Consider the following 23,513-nt stretch of genomic DNA (forward strand, 5'->3'; position numbering starts at 1 on the left):
CCACACAAAGATTTTAATCATATGATGGGAGGGTTTTAGAAAGTACTTTGAAGAACACTATCTCAATGTAGCCTCCTTCGAAGACATGTTTTCAGCAGATTGAAGCAGAAAAATGACTGTTATTATGGCAGAAAGAAAAATACTTGCAGTATAAGACTATGCCTAGCAGCGTAAAGCAGAGAGCATGTTAAGCTGTTTTCCAGTATATATCTCCTTGAGGAGAGGATTTGGTTTGGATTTTTAATCTCTATTTCCCCAACACCTATCACAATGTCTGACCCATGTGATGCACTCAAGAATTTGAATTATATATAGAATGGGCAGTAGTTACCTAGTGGATTTCCATAGGAAAAAAACGGGAAAATGGGAAAACGATTAGGGGAGGGGAGAGAATAATCTAGTAAAAGAATGGCTTGAAGAGAAAGGAGGGAAAAGGTAAAGTGGACAGTAAAGAACAAAGAATTAGAAGATATTGATGTAATATTATTTCCACTAAAAACTTTTGCAATAAATACATTTTATAATTCTCTTAAGCAAATACGCTGTTGTTCAAAAGTAATAATTCCTCACATGTAAAATATCTTACTCTTTTGAGAATGTTTTGCTACCCTAAACACAACCAGCTGATGTATATCCAACTTAAGCTCTTATTTTTTTTTAAAGTACAGTGTGCCTATGCCAATTGTGCTGAAAATTCTGATGAAATTTACACAGTGCAGAGCAATCATTTTTGTACCTGTGAGTTAATAAAACAAACACCTAATAACACTCCAGGGAAGAGGAGATGCCTTTCTTATGAAACTCTGAGGAGTCATGTATTTGATATGAAGAACCCTTTTTATTCTTTTGAGTAATGGTGCCGGCAGCCACTGATATAACTCCCTGGAGGCTATTTCCAAGCCAACACTGTAACTCAGTTGAAGGAATAGGGAGGTGTGTTAAACCTTTTTAACGCAGGATTGGCATCTCAATAAATCAAAGACTATAAAAGAAAAGAATTAACAGGAACAAAAAGGGACTATCCACCAAGAGCATCACTAGTTATCACTATTCAGAATCACTGTCTGTGATTTACTCTGAATTTTCCCCTCTTCTGATAATCTCTTAAAATTTCCTTGTTTTTTGTTTCCTCCTGAAGAGAAACCGTCAGATGTGCATTAAAAAGAAAAGGAATAAAAATCTATGTGTAGGTATATGAATAAATACATATAAATATACATATACACACACATATAGCTAGACAAATATAACACTTTGTTTCCTAAATTGAAAAGAGTCTTTGGCTGGGAATCTGATTGAGTTCTCACCAATGTCATCAACTCAGAGCTTCACTTTGTTTAAGTAGTGGTAGTCAAGAAGTATGTAAGGTTCAGGCACCAGCCTTACTTCTCTGTGGACCACGCTGCCCAAGAGGCATGTGGGATGTAGGGTACTGGCTAATAAACTGGGTCATACATTGCAGAAAGCATTCTAAAAATATCACATATACAAAAATAACTGATTTTAAACATACTACCCTTTTTTGGTAATGACCAACAAAACCTTGTAATATACTTCAATTAGTAGCTATGGAGTTGTACTTGCCAACATATTTCCAAAAACCATCATCTAAAGCAGTGACACTCTTTAGGTGATACTAACTTTTTTGTTTCTTAAAGTCTCTTCCTCAGTTCCCATTGTTGGCAGAAATCTACTATCTCCACTGTTCAGATTTAAGTGTTCCTCACAATCGACGGGTTCTTTGAGTTTGTACATGTTACAAGGTTCCCCCAAATATGAGTATGATGTAGCCTAGATTTTGGAAAGGGAGGAAGTGTAAGAAAAAAGAGCAACAGTCAACCATGTTGTCCTGTTCAAGCATGCACATGTTTTATTTAAGTATTCTCCAAAGGTCTATTTTTTTCCAGCATAATGCAGGTATTATGCTATCCTTTGAAATAAGATATATGAATTTCAAACAAAATTGCCAAAAACAATGACCTTGGTTACTCCATATGGTACACAGAAATAATTACATTTCACTTACGATACAGATGCACTTAACACAGTCATCAATAGTCATTCACCACCAACACAGTAAATTTTTAAATCACCTAAAACACCAAAAAGTTTTTTTTTTCTTTTCCAAAAATCTAAAGAAATTAATAGTTTGGGATAAACGATAAGTTGAAAAGGAGGCAGAATTGTCAACTGAAATCATCTAACTTCGTTTTTTTAAATGTAGTATTAAGAACATGAAAATAGAACTTTTCATTGGGAATCAAAAGACCTAAGTATTCCTGATTGTGGTTTCCGTAGTCTACTTTTTAGGAAGTTTTTCAACCACTGCCATCAAAGAAGTTTCGCTATATATTTTCTCTAGAAGCATAAAGTGACATGAGGCAGGTGTTAATATAATTGTTAATATTCACGCTCCAGGAAGATTAGTAACTTTTTAAAAGACATACTAGGTATAAAGCCAGTTCTTCCCGAGAGATAGTAGAGTTTGCCTTACTTTTATGAAGCAAATGTTTATTAATATCTACTGTGTGCACAGCACTGTTCTAGAAGCTATTCTAGAAATGGGAAGCAAGAATTTCTGGCTTTACTCGAAAATGGTTGGATTAAGTCTTTTTTATGATAAATTATGATAAGCATTTTAAAATCTCTATAGTAGAGGGATAGTTATTAATTCTTTCATGTACAGAAGCTAAACTTTATTTCTTACAGTGGTGGTTTGGAATGAACGAAACTTTTCATTTGACATACAACTTTTTTACACTGTCACGTGCAGACATGTCTGCTGATATAGTTTAAAGGTGAAAAGGTATAAAGACTTTTCACTTCAATGTACATAGAGATCAACTTTGCATCATCAAACTCCTATCCTCCTGATTTAGTGGAGAAAATTGCTCCTTGCAGTCTACAGGAGCCTTTCTCAGATAAATTTGTGCTGCCTTCTCCAACGGCATAAAAAGCGTGCTTTCAACAAATATTGCTACATAAAGCACTCTAGTTTATCTCTGCATTTCAATTCACATTAGTTATTCTCAAAATGTATTTGAGATCTAAAGTAAAATAAATAATACATCAAGTGAGACTCTGGGATCACCGATTTTGTGATATTCATCCCAGCCTACTCTTTGCCTGAAACACAGAACGATATATCCAGTGTCTGGGCTTTTCCCTAACAGCAAAGAAGTTAGAGATCATTCATAGATGTCAACTCCTTTTTCCTAATTTTTGACAAGGGGATTGATGATGGTAATCTACTTACAAGCTAATATGTTGGGGAATACAAAAGTAGGAAAGTCATTTGAGCTACAAAACGTTAGTCCAGTTGATGACGATAAACCCACGAAAAGGTGCTATAGAAATACAAGAACAGATAATGCACTGTCACACGAATACAGAGGACCAAAGAATATTACTGAAAAACATTTATGGCACAATAGTTTTGGATTAAAAAGTTATCTAAAATCTGGCCACACCAGAAGTTTCTCTATGTATGCGGCTCTTACTGTATCTATGAGGATCTGGAAAGTACAACAACAACAAAAATCCCGATTCCTGATACAACAGGTGTACAATGAATTATTGCAGTTGTAACAGTATCTAGGTGCAAGGTAAAATGATAATTAATACTGAACTATCCGAACGCTTTAGATTTACTAATGAGCATCCCCATGAGAAATACCGCAGCTCTGAAAGGAGTTAATTTGCACAGCCCACCATGGAACATGAGCAATCAGCTTGTTGTAAGTGCACAGAAAGTCCCCCTTTCTACAATTATAATTTATCATGCCTATTCTGAAGACAACATAAGGACACTGAGATCACTGCTCCAAAGAATTCTAGCATGCATTATGATGGTTTCCTTCAGTCAATACAAATGTGTTGTATGAGTTTTTTTTTTAATATGTAATAATCTTCATCATAGCCAATGTTCATGGTTTTAACAGGAAAAATTTTTATCAAAATGTTTTCCATATTTTTTTGTTTTGCATTCAACTGGAACATTATGTTCAAAGATTTATTTTATTTATTTTATTAAAAAAGAGTTCAGATCATAAGAAGCATTGCTAGGCGGCATTTCATTGTGCTCAATCACAAAGTCAAAGGGTCACAGACTACTTCTCTGTAGAACAGGTCAGACTCTGTCTAGAAATGCCATTTGGTGGTTTTATTTCCATCCTCAAGTTTGGAAGCTTTGTTTTTATTTCACTGCCAACCTTCTTGCCTTGCTGTTTTCATCTGCAAAAGGTTTATTGTTTCTTCTTTCTTCCACATTGGAATTCTTTCCACAGCCAGAGCTCAAATTCTCTTAGACCTGGTTCCAATTGTCTTACAAAGCAGATACTCTGACAATATTTCCTCCTGAGTACTCAGGAGATTCTGGCCTGTCATCTCCTTCGGGGGTGGTTACTGGAGGTGTTGGGATGCTTATTATTGCTGTAGTCACATAAGGTTGTTCACAGTTTAGTTTAACACACTCTTCCATTTTGGCATTTAAACTGGATCGGCTGATGAGGAGAAAATAGATTTAAAAAAGTAAGTTGTTTACTTAAAAAAAATTTCCCTGCAACTGAGGAATGTATTTTGTCAGTAACATTTCAAATATCTAATTACAGTCACCATGATTTTTAAAACATGAAGCCCTAAACCTTAATATATGTTGAAGTGAACATTGGTCATGTCATTAATATTAAATGAGTGTCTAACAGCCAGCTCAATTTGGCTCAGGCAGTGTTTATCAAAGTGTTTTCTACGAAAATGCAAGAAAGAGACTCAGGCCAGTTTTGGAAAGCCAGGGTTAGGCAAAGTAAAATCGCTTTCTTTAAGACAGGACCTCTGAGAGCTTTGAGCTGCTCCTATGAAAGGGATGTACCTCAATTACCTGTGAATGTGTCTCAGTTCTTTTGACCACAGAATCATTTTACTATCTTGTCTCTTTGGGAAAGATGATGCCCTTTAAGCTCTCAAGTTACTGACAGCCAATGTTAAGAACCCTAAAATGTTAGCCATTACCAATAATTCAAGATTTTCCTAAGTAGTATTCTTGCACGACTTTTATACTCTATGTGGATAGAGGGAAAAGGAGAAAGGAACAAGAAGGGTATACATGATATACTTAAATCTAATTATTTTCATGGAAATCTTACTTAAAATGTTCATGTCCTAAAATTTTCTTTCTAAGTACTTCTCTGCTTTCTACTTAATTTTGCAACGCAGAGGTGGAACATTTAGAGACAGAAATCTTTCATTGTTCTAAAATTTAATATTCTGGTCCCAGAGACATCTGATTTATGTAAATCAACAGAGCCTGAATTCAGAATCTCATCCAGGTTTTTCACAAAGATTGTTGAATGAGAACAAAGAAGCAGCGCTGAATTAATGGATTGTTAATATAAAAACATAGCTATTTAATTTGAAGAACAAAGCAAAATTATTTTGGCAGGAATTGATCATTCTAATGAGTTGTATAGTTTATTTTTTTTAAATATTTTTTTAACGTTTATTTATTTTTGAGAGAGAGAGAGACAGAGCATGAACGGGGGATGGTCATAGAGAGGGAGACACAGAATCTGAAACAGGCTCCAGGCTCTGAGCCGTCAGCACAGAGCCCGACGCGGGGCTCGAACTCTCGGACCGCGAGATCATGACCTGAGCCGAAGTCGGACGCTTAACCGACCGAGCCACCCAGGCGCCCCATTGAGTTGTATAGTTTAAATGGATTACTTTGTGTTGCACGTACATGTTTGTGGGAAAAACAGAAAGCAAATAAAGACAAGCAAAGGAAAATACCACCAGAAAAATTTCACTTAAGTTGTCCATAAACTAACCACAGGTGAACAACTGTAGCATATCGCTTATCTTTTTTTGTGTGTTAGATTGATTTTTGTGCTTCTGGCAACTCAAAATATCTTTACGGTCAAAATTATATATTGGTTCAAGAGCCTTGTATAGGCATAGTTTTATTTTTCACTGTTACGTTGAAGGTGTCGATTTCTTTTAGGTGCTACTGAGTCCTTTCCAATGATACCAGTGTCAATCTAATTGGTCTCCTTTAGTAAGTGTTGAACATCTAACATCTTACTAACATTTAGTGAGTGTTGAACATCATTTAAGGCTATTTGCATTTACATAAGGGGCTCCTGAGTATAAAGGTGTCTGCCGAAATAAGAAAAAGTTGTGGAGGTAAGGATGGAGAAGTACACTTGTTTGTGCCTGACCGTTTTGTCTTCTTTCTACTTTTCACACTGTACAACTGCTACTTTTGACTCAAATGAATATTACAGCATACTTATTACGGTATTAGTTTGTCTCATACTAAACCCTAGGAACTAGGATTTAGATGCCACAGTACTTCTAAGGTGTATTTACTAAAAATAAGTAAATAAACATTATTTGTTCCCCCACCACGCCCGCCCCAATACCAAAAAATGCCAAATACACCAAGATAGCGACATGCCTGCAGGTGGAGATACGCTCTGGGAACAGGCACAGGTGTGTGCACCCACACAGATTAACCTCGGGTACCTGTTAGACAGCGGGGTTCTCTCCACACATCTGATCTGGATCGTACTGAGTTCCTGCACACTGCCTCGGTGGCTTCCTGATACATTCGCATTAGGGATGCGGAAGGTTTTTTTGTGTCGTCGTGAACAGCAAGTGCTGGTGACTCCTTGTTGTGACGAGAGAGAAGGGCTGTGACTTGAAGGACGGTTTCCAGTCGCAACTTCCATGCAGCTTTCTTCAAAGACTTGCTCATCCACAAACTCGTGATTCTGTTCCGTAGTCATGAGAACATGCAAAAAAGGCAACAAACACATTGTGATTTTAAGAAAGGAAATGAATGGCTTTATTTTTAAAACCCAAATAGGCCCATACACTTAGACTATCCAGTGGGCAACTAGCCGCTTTCATAAATACTGGAATATCAAAGCCAGCTCACGCTGGCATTTGTGTGAAAATAAAATCTCCCTGTTAGATTTTGAGATGGACAACTGCAGGCTGATTTAGTGTCTCTTTATGGACTAACCTTATCCTGAAATATCATTTATTAATTTAAACATCATTTCTGGAAGTCAAGAGGCAAAGAAAAAAATGGTTGAAAATGCATATAAAATAGTACCCACAGTGAATGTGTAAATTCACATTGACTTTTATTTTTTAAACAGTTTGGAATTATGTTAAAGAGGCTATTTTAATAGAATGTCCCAAATTAGATTGTCTGTTTTACAGTAGCAAATATTTTCACATGAGATTGAAAACATTTTTTAATTAGAAAATGAGATAGTTAAAACATTTTCTATTTCTCTTTTCTTTTCCTTTCTTTCTTTTTTCTTTCTCTTTCTTTCTTTTTCTTTCTTTCCTTCTTTCTTTGTCTTTCTTTCTTTCCTTCTTTTTCTTTCTCTCTCTCTTTTTCTTTCTTTCTCCTTCCTTCCTTCCTCTTTCTTTCTTTCTTTCTTTCTTTCTTTCTTTCCTTCCTTCCTTCTTTCTCTTTCTTTCTCTCTCTCTTTTTCTTTCTTTCTCCTTCCTTCCTTCCTTCCTTCCTTCCTTCCTTCCTTCCTCTTTCTTTCTTTCCTTCCTTCCTTCTCTTTCTTTCTCTCTCTCTTTTTCTTTCTTTCTCCTTCCTTCCTTCCTTCCTTCCTTCCTTCCTTCCTTCCTTCCTCCCTCTTTCTTTCTTTCTTTCTTTCTTTCTTTCTTTCTTTCTTTCTTTCTTTCTTTCTTTCTTTCTTTTTCTTTCTTTCAGAGAGTGCCAGCAGAGGAGAGGGGCAGAGGGAGAGGGAGGCAGAGAATCTTAAACAGGCTCCACATTCAGTGATTCAGTGCAGAGCCTGATGTGGCGCTCAACTCAGGGCTTCATCTCATGACCTTGAGATCATGATCTGAACCAAAATCAAGAGTTAGCCTCTTAACCGACTGAGCCACCCAGGTGCCTCTATACTTTCTGTTTCTTCAGATGTTCCTCTAAAATTTCCAAGTATAGAAAATGACCCATTAGTTAAATAAATAAAATACTGCAAAATGTGCCACTTTATGTTTGATTCAGAAGAGGTTAGCACTGAACTCTGAGGTCTCCTTTCTTACTTTTGTGATACATCACTGGCTGTACTCCTCTTAGCTCTGCTTGTATTCATAGTTCTTCTGGCCAAGAGGCAAACAGTGATGGGCATCATTTTGTATGCCGCATTTTAGACAAAACACAGTGCAAATTTTGTGTTTATAGTATTTAATAAAGAATCGCTTCCTAAAATGCCTATGTAAGATTTTACCTCATAAATGTAAGAGAAAAAATTTTGGTCCGAACTGCTGGAGAATGACTTCAATTACTATTTTCTTTCATTGTGTAGGTGGGAATAATCTTATAATGGAAGGCTTTGCACATGCCAAGTTCCACATAACCATCTCTCATCCTAGAATATTAGTGAAACAATTGAAGCAATTCACTGGCCAATAGCAAATAGATTGTTTTAGTTACTCATTTTGTTATTTCTTTGCTGAGACAAGCATTTTGAGGTAACTGAAATTTAAGAATCTACTGTTTAAAGTCCAGAGAATAATATGACCAGATAAGATGGAATTTCATTAAGAAGTGAATTTCGATGTCAAATTTTATAGAAAAAATATAGCTCACAAAGGATTCACAATCTGTTTTTTTTTCTTTTACCATGCACGATTCTCACACAAAATACAGGTATATAATGCATGAGATTCTAATTTTTCACATCAGTGATTGGAAGTGAAGAAGTCATTCTGTTGCTGGTTATTTTTGTAGGTAGCTCGATTTAAACTATGTTAATTGGTGCTAGACAATTTTTATTTGAAAGGTAAAATAGTAAAAATAAAAGGTAAGATAGTAAAAAATGAAAATAAAAGAGAAGAGCATGGGGATAAATAGATTTGATTATTAACGTTACCATTTACCTTTGAAAGAGTATCCTAACAGTTATAGACCTTATCGTTATGGATCTTCAGTTAAAAACGCAAATATAGGGGTGCCTAGGTGGCTCAGTAGGTTGAGCGGCTGACTTCAGCTCAGGTCATGATTTCATGCTTCTTTGGATTCTCTATCTTCCTCTGTCTCTGTCCCTTCCCCTCTCGCTTACTCTCTTGCATATATATATATGCAAATATAATCACGTAACTACCCTGTTTAAAGTCCTCAAGTAATTTTTCATTTATTATGAGATAAAGATCAAAATTACTCACATGCCTCCAAAGGCTCCATTATCTAGACTTTCTCTGTCTCTGCTTGAGTCTCTGTATGCTCTATCTTCTGATCACCCTCAAGTTCTTTCAGTTCCTCTTAGGCCAACTTCCAGCCACCACCCCCCACCCTGTCCCCGGGTGCTCACATCACCCCTTAGCTCCTTCATTTCTTTGCCTAACTAGCTCCTAGGCATCCTGTGGGTCTCAATGCAAGTTCTTCCAGGAAATTCCCTAGTGACTCTGCCCTCTGTGGCACTGCACTGTGGCCTCGTTTTTCCTCTGCAACTCATGACCCTTCTTCCGGTAACATCTGTGTTTTATCCCATATGTGGAAGCTTGACGGAGGCAGAAGCCACACCTGACTTCATGGTGTATCCAGGGTCTGGCTCACTGTCTGCCACATGATAGGCAAGTAATACAAATTTGTTGAATGATTGCATAAGGAAGTGAATAAATGAATGGGGAATATGTTGGAAATGAGAATACAAGTATGTACCTCTGGGGAGTGAGGGAGTAGACTTGATTCAAATATGGTGAGAGTTTTGTTTTGCCTTGTGGTCAAAGACTGTGACCCCTTTTGACAAGCCAGCTAGGGAAAGGGTACATTTGCTAAAGTGGAGATCTGAATGAAAGCTTCTAGGCGAAGAAGTGCTGGCTCAATCCTCAGTTCCAACCGGCTTCAGCGATTAAATGGGTCATTTTTCTTATGGGAACACATAGTTTTTATTACCCATCTTGTTTATTACAACTTGTTTATGGAAAGATGCTTATATTCAGTTACTCTCTTTTTTTGTTGTTGTTATTGCTATTGTTTTTCCCTTTACCTAGATGTCAGTAATACATGAACTACATTGTTTTTTGTTTCATTAACATTTTAATTATCCGAGGAAAAATAATATTTTACAGGACCTGCAGTCAGCTGTTGGAAAACGACTTTCCATTGGCATTAAACTGATATTTTAGACTAGAGTTAAGATAATCTCTGAAGATAAAAACATTTTAAATAATTCTCTAAAATACTTTTCAAGTTGAAATGTCACTAGAGTCTTTCAAAGCAATTTCAAATATTGTGGGTTTCTTTCTTTCTTTTTTCATTTTTAGTATATTTTCCAGCAATGTAGACAGTGAAATCATACTTGGAAACGCTCAGTATCCACAAAAGCAAATGGTATTACTGTCTCCGTACAGGGGCGGACAGTCATGCCTTTTCCTTACCGTGGTTTTTTCCAGGCAGTGAAGCAGGTGGTGGTGCTGGGTTTCAAAGCTGGAGCCGGATTTGCTCATGAAGGTCTGCTCATCCTCTGAAGACTGGTAACACACAGAAGACAGAAGTGCTTTCTATTTCATTTGCAAACAATGAGAACCTCAGCTACACATTTCCAGAGAGAGAGCTAGCCTATTTCCCGAGATTAAATGGCAGCATTTTAATTTTCTTTTAACCAAAAAGGGACAAGTGTGCAGTTGCTTTTAATTTTGGTAATCAGCATTTATATTTCTGTCAAATTAGCGGTCTGGGCTTTGAGACTTGCCTCCCTGAATTGAAAATTTAAATCGGTTTTACTCATTCAACTACCAGCTACCTTTGAAAGCCTGGGAGCTATTCTTTTTGGATAATAAATTTTAATCTAGTACTTAGATAATCCTGAAATCATGATCGTGCTCACCTACATAAAATCTATTTTGATTGCAAGATGATTGGAATCCTAAATATTAAAGGAAAGTTTTGAGGTAAAAGTGAAGTTTCTCTTGTATTTGCTACTAGTGAGCTTTAGAACACTGAATGGTGTTCCCCTCCATTAAGAAGTAAAACAAGACATCATAACCCCACACAAATGAATTTTAAGGAACATAAATAATTTTGAAATAAAAATAGGTACTTGAGTCGTTGAGAATTTTTTACCTTTCCCATGTTTCAATAAGGCAGTGAAGAAATATTGCCCAATCATGAATGGGAGTCATGATTCACTGGCAATATTTCATAGCCCAGGTTCTAATCTGCTACATACAGCCAATGAGACTGTACAGGGCAAGGTTATTTAAAAATGACACTTTTGTTGTTTCAGTAGCCATTTTCATAATTGCCCACAATAAAATTATATGGTTAAATGGAACTAAATCAATATTACACTAATAAATCGAACATTAAAAAAAGTGAAATGCTTGACTGTACCTGTAGTTGATTACTGAGTAAGCCATTCCGTTTGCTCTGCATGTAAGCATTAGCACTTCCGCTTTTGGCTGCCCGGATCCTGGCGAGTCTGGCTTTCTATAAGCCAGAAGAGAAATAAATGTTAATACTCATGAGTTGTTTTCTTAAAACAGCGAAGGCACTCTGGTGTAATGCTAATGTCAGCATATATATTTTTTTCGTGAACTTTTCCAGTAAGATCAATTAACTACTTTGGAGTCGGTGCATTTAAGATTTGTAATTAAGTCGTTTTAGTAAGATCAAGTTATTTCATTGTTGTTTCTGTCAATTGTGTTAAGAGAAAAATGACAGTATTCCTTTATTTATATTTTCACTTATCTCAATCTGAGTAACTTAATGAAATGAAGACTTAACATACGACCTTCCAAATCATTTTCATGTAAACTAATGTCTTTATAAATATTAGTAAATATATTCCAGGAACCAATGGCCTGCTTGCCTCTCTTCCTTTGTTTCTTCTCCTTCCCTCTTTCTTTCCTTCCTTACTTTTTAAAGTTTCTTTTTTAAAAGGTTTTTATAAAAATGTATTTTAAAAATACATTTATGCTTTGAATTAAACAATGGAGGGTAAATAATAATGCAGTGTATCTGCATTCTCAAATATCAAAAAGCATTTTTTGGAATTATTTTGTTAAATTGGGCAATGTAGACCCCATGCCGAATAACATGTAGTCTCAAAAAAAATCCCTAATTTATCCACTTTTTCTACTGACACTGGCCCATACTGCAGCATGCTTATCTGATTTCTATTTCTCTCTGGAATTTGTTGAGATGAGAACATAATGAGTCCCTCCAAGGAGCTTTATAAAATTATTTTTTAATTTTAAAACATTTATGTGTAGAGAATGTTCTCCAGTTTAGAGACTGAGGGTGGTTACTTCAATTGTTCACAGTTACAGTGAGATCACCAAAGTATATTACTAAGCAAACTAACTATTTAGCCAGATATCTGGTATTCCATTCTACTTTAGAACTGATGCTTGTGTATGGAATGAGTCATGGAATGAGTCTGGTTTTCACTTCCTGGAGGGCACTTGTTGATGAACATTCTGTTTGTAAGATGTGTATCTATCAAGTGTATATAAGAAAGCAACTGGGATGGCTTCCTCAAGTTCTTATAAAATTACCCCATAAAGACTCCTTCTTTTCCCTTTCTAAACAACCCAGAAAAATACTATCTGTAGTCTTTAACCCTGAGATTTTTTTAAAATAAAAATTTAAAAATTATCTAGCTTTTTAAAAATGAAAAATGAATACATACATATGACAAAGATTTTATTAATACAAAAGTACATCAAAAACAAGTAAGTCTCTCTGGACCCTGGAGCTACCCTACTGCTATGCTTCAGAGGCAATCACTGGTAATATTTCTAGTGAGTCTTGCCAGAAATTTTCTAGGGAGATAAAAGCGTGTGTGTGTGTGTGTGTGTGTGTGTGTGTACTCATACATTTATACACACATATTTTTACTCATTTGGGACAATATGCCTCACACTCCTTTGCACTCAGCTGTTCCCATTTATTACATACTGGAACTCCTTCCATATCTAAATATATAGATCCACCTCATTCATTATAAATATATAATATACCAATGAATAAAGCACCATTTATTTAACCAGCCAACTACTACTAATTTTTTAAAGCATCTTTTGCTACTACAAGCAATGGGTCCTGCCTTGAACATCATGATGTGCTTTTCGGCAAGACAGTTTCTAGAAGCAGAAGTATTCCTAGATCAAAGGATGTCTGTGTGTGTGTGTTTTACCAAACTTCCCTCCAAAGTTGTACCAAGATGCCCTTTCACTCACAGCATTTAAGAGTAGCACTGAGACATATGAAGCTCTCAAAATAGCATTAAGATATCATCTGGCTTCAACTCTACCCCTTCTCTCTTCCTCTCTGAATTTATTCTTCCTGTTTGTTGATTCCAACTTAAAATAATACTTTGTACAAAGATCATATTTATAAATGATGGGAAAAATAGACAAATTTCACTCTTTGTTGGCAGCATACTGTTTAGATCACTCAAAGCACTAGAGAATGAAGTGGGAAGGTAGGAAATTTTTAACTTCAAAAGCTGTGCTGCCCAGACAGGATTTCAGGCCAGAGTTGATAAAACAATGGGAAATGACAAGCATATTTGGAAATGACTTTGAATAGATGTAATAATTCAGAAACAACTAATTTAAATATACATTTGGTTTCCAGAAAGGGATTATTGTGGAAATTTAAGTCCTAAAGTCTCCTTGGTCTCCTGAAACAGTCAATGCCTTTTTTTTTTGGGGGGGGTCTCCCTCTCCCCCCACCTTTTCTCTCTCCCTCCTCCTTCCCTCCCTCCTCCTTCCCCCCTCCCTTCTTTCTTACACCTCTCCTTCCTTCCTTCCTTCTGCAATTAATGCATGCAATTACATTGCCTGTATCTTAGTTCCTAGTCTCACATATGTTATTCTCCAAGCATCCAGCAGCAGTATTAGAAAACATTTTATTTTCACAAATGAGACATTTATTTACATTAGCCAAAAATACTGTCCAGCAAAGGAAAATGACACATATTTCCACATTGGGAAAGCCTACATATGGTGGCATCCACTACTACAGAAGTAGTTCTAAGCTTAGGGGAAAAGAAGCAGTTGTTGCAGGGACAGAATGGCCATTTTGCTAGGCCGCGTACTATGTTGGAAAAAGCCTCCCGTCTCAAATTTCAATCACGACTTTTCTTTCATTTTACAACAATAGTATATGAGTTAATTGGTTTAATCGGTCTTGTGGAGCACCACACCAAATGCCTGTTGAATAATGCCAGCTTTTATGACCTGTGATTACATCTTTGCTTTCAGTAGGTAATTGAAGAAATTTCTTTTATGAAGATATTTTAGAAAATCACTTTACTTCTGACCCACTCAGTATGACGATCTTGGCAACTGTGGCTTTGTAGATGAGAGGTTAAAAGAAAATCACTGGCTAGTAAGAGGAAATGTATTCCTTGCAGCCCCCACCCCTATTTTGTAGGAAATACAACTTCTTGGCACAGTCAAGTACCAGCAAATATTATGGCGTGAAAGTAAAGTCTCACTAAATACTTTAGCCTATTTGGAAAATAGGAGGCTTTCAGATTTTTAATTAAACAAAAAGGCTTATATTGTCTATGTAAAAACAAACAAACATAGCTTTGAAGTTATTTTCAAATTCTTGAGAAACACCGATGGTGTTGGTAAAAATAAATTGTCTCATAGGCACATTTTCCCCCAAGCATCTCAATTCTTCATAAATTCAGTTTTCATCTAAATTCTCTAAATTCAGCAGGATTTCTCAAAGTTGGGGTCCAAGGAACTAGTAAGTGTTATGGGTAAAATCCAAACCAACCAAATGAACAAACAACAGGTTCTGTGGTCAAGAGAAGTTTGGAAATGCCCAGAAGTCAAATAGGTTTCTTTGCTGTTGGATTCCTTACAACATATTGTGGATGTTCACTGTGAAGTCAAAAGGGGGATATGGTATATAATTTTCCTCAAACTAATTTGACATGGAACCCTTTTATTGTAGAGTTTTCAGAGGCTAGAATGCAGTGGTTTTTAGCAAGTGGATTGATTTTTAATTGTACCAAATGACATTATATAAACTTTACAATGTATTCCCTGAAACAGCAGGGGACCCAATCAGAGATGGTATAAGCCAAAAAGCACTGAGATAGCAATTTTCTTATATGTGATCTATCTTCTAAATGAAGTGGGAGGTAGATTGTGAGGAGTTATTGGACCATGTTGTTGTCAAGTCACAAAATGTTTTCAATACCTTTGAAAAATAAAGGTATCCTAGGTAGCTGTACAAGTCAGGTAGAGAAGACCTTTCTCCTTTGTAATGTGAGGCAATTCCTTACTCTTCAAATACCAGCCCGCATGCTGCATGTACCTTTTATTCTGGAAATTTTACTTAGACTTGTTTCTTTCATTTAAGGTTTAGTAAAATGCCTCATGTGGAGGTAGCAGAGTAAGCGTTAACAGCTTTTACAGATTTAAGGATTTATTGGAACCTTTCCATTTGTTAAGGTAAATAGCTCCCCTAGAAATGAGACAAGTTAGTGCCAAATACTAATAAAAAGAGAGAGAGAAGAAATCAGTTGAAGATAGTGCAAAACTGTCAGCTCTAGAGCTTGGTTAATCCTGGTAATTGCAGGGCTGGGCAGAAACAATGCCAGCAATTGGGTCAGTGGAAGGGACCCTGAAAGAAAGGGTCAGTGAAAGAGAGGGCCACGAGAGTTCTCTAGGTGGGAAGAGGTAAGAACTGAAAGAAGATGTGGGAGGGTACCAAAGACAAAACTCATGCTTCCCAATATTGTTTTCAACTGGCCCTAGGACTGTCCACCCAACCTTAGGAATGGAGGACACTGTCAAGGTGAACAAGAGTTCACTGTTCATTCTTTCACTCATTTCACAAATTGTTAAGTGCTTATTTTAGGCTGGGCACCACACTCAGACAAATGGAGGAGAGGGAGAATATGTATACTACATGATAGTAGAGTCCGCGTAATGTTGTAGAAGGGAAGATGGAGCAATTAATGGTGTCCACATCATTTAGAGAAATCTTCATAAAATGGGTAATATTTGAGCTGAGTATTGCACCCTGAGTAGGGGTTTGCCAGGTGGTATGAAGATGGAATGGAGACTTAAGAGCAGAACTCAGTAATTCAATAAGACTGAAACATACAGTGTATATCAAGAAGTATATAACCTCCAGACTCTTACATGTGTTGATAATGGGGGTTCTTAAACTATAGATAAACACCTAGTTATCCACAGAGATGTGGGGTAGGGCCTGAGTGATACTTTTTAATATTGGATAATCTAAGAGAGATCATACTCAGGCTGTATTTATTATTATTTATTTTATTTATTCTAGAATTCTATAAAAATTATTTGATTTGGACATTAATTAATGTACTAGACAATGGTTCTCAAAGTATGGTTTCCAGACCAACAGTATCGCCATCACTTAGGACATTTTCAGACCGTAATCCCACACTATTGAATCAAATGCTACAGGGGTGGGTCTAACAATCTATATTTTATATTCTATTTCAGATGATTGCAATGAATCTAAAGTTTGGCAACCACCAGAGCAAAGTATGATAAAAGACTGAGTATTGGTAACTTCTTTCTGTATCAGTGCCAACATTTTTATGTGACAAGTAAAAAATTGTACTTACATTGTCCATTGGCTGTACATGGGCTCATTGATTCAAAACTTCTCACTGTATTTAGAATTATCTATAGGAAAATCCCTAAAATACATAACTCTAATGATGCCAGAATTTCTTTGTCTTAGACTTTAATCAGTAGGTGTGCATGCATAAGACAGTCATCTGTAAAATGGAAATAATAACACTTCTGTGTGAGTTGATTGTGAAAATAAAAATAACAGTTATAAAGAACCTGGGATATACTAGAAACTCTGGAGAGGGTTGTTGTTTTTGCTATTAGTACTATTAAATTATAATTATAATTATGATTACTATTAGACATGAAAATTACTTACAATTAGCCTTGTAATCACACCTTGATTGACTGGTGTGATTTGTATCTTAAAGCAAGGTAGGCTCCCTACTTCAAAATATCAACCCTACCATCTGTCATTGTATCAATTTAGCTTTATTTTGGCAACTACTTTCTTTTTAAACAATTTTTATGTGTATTTATTTATTTTGAGGGGGAGAGAGAGAGAGAGAGAAAGAGCTCATGCAGGAGAACAGGGGAGGGGCAGACAGAGAGGGAGAGAGAGAGAATCTCAAGCAGGCTCCATGTTGTCAGTGCAGAGCCCAACAGAAGGCTCAAACTCAGTAACCTCACGAACCATGAGATCATGACCTGAGCGGCAATCAAGAGACTGATGCTAACCGACTGAGCCACCCAGATGCCCTGGCAAATATTTTCTAATCAATAAATACCACTGGATAACTGAAATACTATTGAATAAATACATCTATTAAAATACAATTACTAGTGGTGGGGGTGAAAGGAGACATGCTCCAGTTCAAGTTTATATTGACCCACAGGTCAGTGTTTAGTTAAGAAATGATCAAGGATGGAGTGCCTGGGTAGCTCAGTCGGTTAAGTGACCAACTCTTCATTGTGGCTTACGTCATGATCTCATTGTTCATGAGTTCAAGCCCTGAGTTGGGCTCCTCGCTGACAGTACAGAGCCTGCTTGGGATTCGTCTCTCCCCCTCTCTCTTTACTCCTCCTCCGTACTCTCTCTCTCTCAAAATAAATAAACTTAAAAACAAATGATCAAGGTGGCTAGAAATGTGCGTTTCTTTTAAGAGTGGAGATAGGTAGTGAAAGCAGGAAGAGTACTTGCCGGGGGGAAGAGCCTAGAAGAGGGAAAGTATCCCTGTGTGCCGAGGAGAGTGTTCTCAAATGTATATTTAAAATTTTTTTAATGTTTATTTTTTTTTTAAGAGAGAGAGAGAGAGAGACAGTGTGAGCAAGGGGGGGGGGGGCAGCAGAGAGAGAAGGAGAAAGAGAATCTGAAGCAGGCTCCAAGATCTGAGCTCTCAGCACAGAGCCTGACGTGGGGCCTGAACTCATGAATCGTGAGATCATGACCTGAGCTGAAGTCAGATGCTTAACTGATGGAGCCACCCAGGCACCCCTCAGATGCATATTGGATATATTTCACACTTTTGCTTGAGCTTAGAGTTGAAAAATGGACCAAACGCAGAAAAACATGGTCTAAAAAAGTGTTTTGTAATATTCCTTATTATTCAGCTTGACTGATGTTTTTACTAAATGGACTGTTTGCTTGACTGAATTAGTGGCTAATTTTTCATAACTTTGATACTTGTCAAATCACCTCATTCCAGATAAACCTAAACTGCTTTTAACTAAGGAATAAATTCTATATTTATTTATGCAAAAAGGCTTCTAAATTATTCTAAGATTTTCTTTACTGATCTGATTGTTGCAGATGACAAAGTTTGAAGAAAATACAGATATTTTGGTGTTCAATTTATCTGAAAATCAGATTTGTACTTCCTACGTTTTCCATATAGGTAGTCCCCCCCACCCAACCTCCTCCACTGAGAAAATGAATTATAGGTAGCTCTTATGCTCTTATATCAAGGAAGGGATTTCTAGAATGAAGATGGATGAGTCCTGGGCATCTAAGATTTTTGTAGGATTTTTGTCATTTTAAACAATGTACATGTGTGCCCAGTTAGAAGGATTGTCATGTGTGGGCAGAGCCACAGTTGTGAGCATGAAAGTCCTGGGGGAGGGGCCAACGGTGGTCACAATTTCTCCATCTCCAAAGATATATCTTACGTGAGACTACAAAACTGCTCAGAAGGTGCCTTTTGCTAGCCTCTGTTTATTGAATTATCAGTTCCAAAATTCATATTAATTGGACTACTCTATTCTTTACAATAATTAAAGGCTAGGTACCTGTCCAAACTTGGGGGAGTCTATAAAGCAAGAAAGGACAAGGCTGAAAAAGTGACTCTTTGCAAAAGGCAGAGGATCTGTGATGTTAGACTTGAACATGTTCTTTGGACAGTATGCTCTGTGACCACACTGATTACCCTGAACTTTCCTGAGAGTTACTTTTTGAGATTTTATACTCGACTAAAAGACCAACATTGTTCAAAAGCATACTTAAAATCCTGTTCTGGAATTAGCTACAAAGCCAGTAGCTTTGAACTGCACCCAAATGTCTCATGATAGTTTAGAGTTATACTACATTACCGGCATTGTGGATCCATTTTAGTCATACTTGTGGATATTAAAAACTATCTATCCATAAAGGACAACGATGGAGTATCCATGAAGAATACTGGAAATCTAGTGGCATGGTCTTAAAGAAACTACACAAGAGATTTCCAAAATTCTTTCTTTTTTTTTAATGTTTTTATTTATTTTTGAGACAGAGAGAGACAGAGCATGAGCAGGGGAGGGGCCAGAGAGAGAGGGAGACACAGAATCCGAAGCAGGCTCCAGGCTCTGAGCTGTCAGCACAGAGCCTGACGTGGGGCTCGAACCCATGGACTGTGAGATCATGACCTGAGCTGAAGTCGGGCGCTCAACTGACTGAGCCACCCAGGCGCCCCTCCAAAATTATTTCTAAGCAGCAAGGGCCCTGACTCTAAAGGTGACTATTTTGACAAAAATTGGAGAAGGGAAGTGTGTTAACATTTAGTCGGGTTTTCTGAGAGGCAGTCTACCATAATGTTTATGTGTATGAACCTGGGTGTCAGGTTGGCTTAGATTGAATTTCTCAATTTCTGCGTATTTTAGGATCCTTATCTAAAAAATAGGAATAATAATGTTGACTCACTCCTAGACTCATGAAAACAATATGAATTATTTAAAAAAAAACCACCAAACCAGTACCCGGCACATAGTAAAACCAGAAATAAATGTTAAATATTGTTACTATTATGATATACTCATATAGATTTGTATAAATTTTTGAGGTAGTTACACTTTCCCCATCTTACAGTTGTGTATACACCCTTACTCTTAGAGGGATTAATAACTGGCACGAAGTTCAGAGAAACAGTAAACTGGGCCAGGAATAAAACTCAGCTATTAATGATCAGATTTCTCCTACTTCCTGGGTCAACTATTTAAAATATCTGAGACATATCTTAGTTCCTTTTAATAGTCCTTGCTTACTGGAACCAGCTTGATCCCTGATGGGCAAAGACGAAATTAATTAGATCTAGAAATCTGATTCTGATAAAATTTGCCAAGAATCTATCTTTGATTTTACTACTATCATTAGTGCTGTTTACTAGATAATTCTTTCTCTCTGCCACTGATTGCACAGTAGGATTATATTCCCCTGCCCACTTTGAAGTTACACACGGCTATGTGACTTACTTTGGCTAGTGCAATAGAAATGGAAGTGACTTGGCCCACTTCCAGGAGAAGGTTTTAGGAGTCAGCGTGATTCATCATGTCCTGTTACCCCGGCTTGAATGATTGCAGAATACCTTGTCAAGATGGAGTTTCTATCACTGGACCAGCAATGGACCCGCAGCATGACTGAGAAATATTCCTTGTTGTTTTAAGCCACTGAGATATTAAGGTTCCTTTTTTACTGTAGTATAACCTAGCCTGTGCTGTCTTATGCAACTATCAACCAAAACTGGAACACTGAATAGCCAGTAAGGGATTTTTAAAGCTCACTATGAAAAGGGGGAGATGTTAAATCATGATTGCACGGAGCTGAATACACACCTTCTGTGCTCTCCGTTTGTCTGCTCGTTGATTTTGGTGGTAGATCCGACTGAAGTTAGATACGATCACTGGAACAGGTAGAGCAATGACCAAGACCCCACTCAGTGAACAGATGGAACCAAATATCTTCCCTGCTATGGTTTTTGGTACCATGTCACCATACCTGGGTTAGAGAAAAAAACATGGTTTTAAGTCACAGAAATTTATTTTCACCTGCTACAAATAGCTTTTTACCCGAAGTCAAATGATTTTTTAGGCCAATCTATCTCTACTTCATGACTACCATATACATGGGTTAAGACCTTAATAAACCAGAAATTATGAATATCTGAATATGAAAAAATTATCTTTCAATATTGCAGGAATTGATTCCAATATTTAGATATCTCTTTGATTGGAAAATGTTTTAAGCCAGATGATGTAATGATAGCTCTTCAGTTTGTCCTTTATATAATATGGCAAAATTCTTCACATTTACTTAAAAAATTTTTTTTTAACATTTATTTATTTTTGAAACAGAGAGAGACAGAGCATGAATGTGGGAGAGTCAGAGAGAGAGAGAGACACAGAATCCAAAGCAGGCTCCAGGCTCTGAGCTGTCAGCACAGAGCCCAAAGCGGGGCTCGAACTCAGGGACCGTGAGATCATGAACTGAACCGAAGTCAGACACTTAACGGACTGAGTCACCCAGGCGCCCCTCTTTACATTTATTCATAGTTAGTATTTCCATGCTGAATTTCATAGTCTAGATAACATCTCTTTCCACTTAATTTTTTCAGCATTAGATTGGTTATGAAATTTAAGTAGAAAAAGTGTTATATCACATTCTTTTTATCAGATATAATCACTTAAAAAAAGCTTTCCAAGGTCTCATTAACTTCCACTTGTTAAATACAATGGTTATTTCTTCATGATGATCTTATTCAATCTCTCATTTGTACTTGATCAGTTTTCTCTCTTCTTGGAACACTTTCCATTGGCTTCAGTATTGGAAAATTCCCTTCGCGGTCCTCCTAACTCAATGGCTGTTCCTCTGTCTTCTTTTCTGGCTCCCCTCTGCCCCTTATCTGATTTTTAAATCTTGGAGTAATTTAGCTCTCAGACTCTTACGGTCTCCATATAAACCCTTTCCTATGTGATATCATCCAATCTCATAGCTTGCAGTTGTTGCTGATACCCTAATTTATGTTGACAACCCTGATGTCTACCTAGAAGATCAGACTCATGTCTTCAGTGGTCTAGTCTGATTTTTCCTACCCCTGGATTTTTAAGAACCAATTAAGAGCCAATTAAAACAAATTAGCCAATAAGGAACTTTTATTTCCCTAGCTTCCTCTGCCACCCTCAAATCTGTTTCTCCCACAGTCTATCACCTCCAATTCCATGGAACTGCAAACCACTCAATTGCTCGCATCAAAATTGAAAGAGTTACCTCAATTCTCAGTCACGCATCTCATTTTTGAGCTAGTCTTGTTATCTCTGACCAAACTGAATGATGTCCTATTATGGTCTCTTTCCTCAACCTCCATTTTACCACAACAACCCAAGCAATCATCATTTCTTGCCAGAGTGATGGATAGATATAGCTTCTTACCCTAACTCTTTCCTTCATATTTACCACTTTACAATTCATGCCAACATAGCAGTCAGCAGTTAGAATGGAGAATGCACTGGTGCCACTTTGCTTAAGCCTTCTAATAGACTTGGAACTAAAATAGATCCAAACTCTTCAGTTTTATCTCCAAGGGCCTATATCATTTAATTACCACCTGTATCTCATACCACCTTGCACCAAGTCCACTGTCTTCTAGCTATGCGGGCCATCTGGCTTTTTGTCCACAATGTGCAGCCCCCAGACCATCATTATTCAGGTTGAGACTTAAATGTCTCCATTCCAGAAGTTATTTTCTGCCCACCTTATCCATAGTGGTCTTATTCTCTCCCCTAGTCATTCTCTTTAACATTTTCCCATTTAATGACCTTCACAGTACTATTAACACATGATATTTTATAACTTATTAACATATTTATTTTTTGACCACCCACCTGCCCTGCTGACATTAGAATATAACCTTGACAAAGCAAGATCTGCTCTATTTAGTCCAACTAGCACAAAGCTGCCTCAATAAATATTAGTCAAAGAATCCATTTTCTCTGCCTTATTGATACAGAGTTCTTCTAAGAATTCATTTCTGGAGAGGGGGCAAGAAGGATGTCTTTTGATCGTATTACTGCAGAGGCTGCCTGGCTGTGCCTGTAGAGCCCCAACCTCTCCATGTTCACTTGAGGGGTCTGGGGTGCTCAGCACTCTGAGAGGAGCTCAGGTTTTGGAATCCAGATTCAAGGAGGTTTAGGAGGACATGGGGATGCATTACATCTTGAAGGGTGGCCCAGGAAATAATCACTCTGATTTTGTTTTGTGGGAAAACATTTGTGTGTCAATGTGGGAGAGGGAAGTTGCAGGGTAATTGGCCCAGGAAAGGCTGATGGTGACAGCCTATTCGATAACCCATTCCAGGCTCTGGTCCCAGTTACTCATTCTTGTCAGTGTTTGTGGGTGATCAGCAGTTGAGCTAATTCACTGTAACTAAAATTCCCACAGGTTTTGGCATCAGAATGGCGGTATTAATTAATAGTGAGACAAACAGACAGACAAAAGAATAGAATAAATCCAGGAACTGGAATGCTGTGTCCATATGAAACAGGGTATTTTTCTGTAGTCCGTCAGGGAAGTTAAGTTATAATCTGAAGTTTATGTTAGTAAGGAAACAGTCACACATAGAAGAATTTATAAGGTGAACGATCAAGTCCTGAGGACCTTTGTCCTATAGGGATCTGTCAGTGGAATTGAAAGATCAATGTTTTATACA

General features: G+C 37.1%; 1 protein-coding gene across 1 annotated transcript in view; it reads right to left on the reverse strand.

Annotated features, from left to right (window-relative positions):
• Positions 1-1,844: 1,844 nt before the first annotated feature.
• KCND2 (potassium voltage-gated channel subfamily D member 2) overlaps positions 1,845-23,513 on the reverse strand; it is a 482,249-nt gene continuing 460,580 nt past the window's right edge. The window contains exons 2-6 of the mRNA XM_015067320.3: positions 20,644-20,806; positions 11,366-11,461; positions 10,411-10,503; positions 6,520-6,767; positions 1,845-4,502 (exon numbers count right to left, since the gene is read on the reverse strand). Coding sequence (XP_014922806.2) covers positions 4,325-4,502; positions 6,520-6,767; positions 10,411-10,503; positions 11,366-11,461; positions 20,644-20,806 — 778 coding nt within the window. The 3' untranslated portion in view covers positions 1,845-4,324. The remainder of the gene's footprint in view (positions 4,503-6,519; positions 6,768-10,410; positions 10,504-11,365; positions 11,462-20,643; positions 20,807-23,513) is intronic.

Source organism: Acinonyx jubatus, chromosome A2 (assembly GCF_027475565.1).
Source record: "Acinonyx jubatus isolate Ajub_Pintada_27869175 chromosome A2, VMU_Ajub_asm_v1.0, whole genome shotgun sequence".
Classification (NCBI taxonomy): domain Eukaryota; kingdom Metazoa; phylum Chordata; class Mammalia; order Carnivora; family Felidae; genus Acinonyx; species Acinonyx jubatus.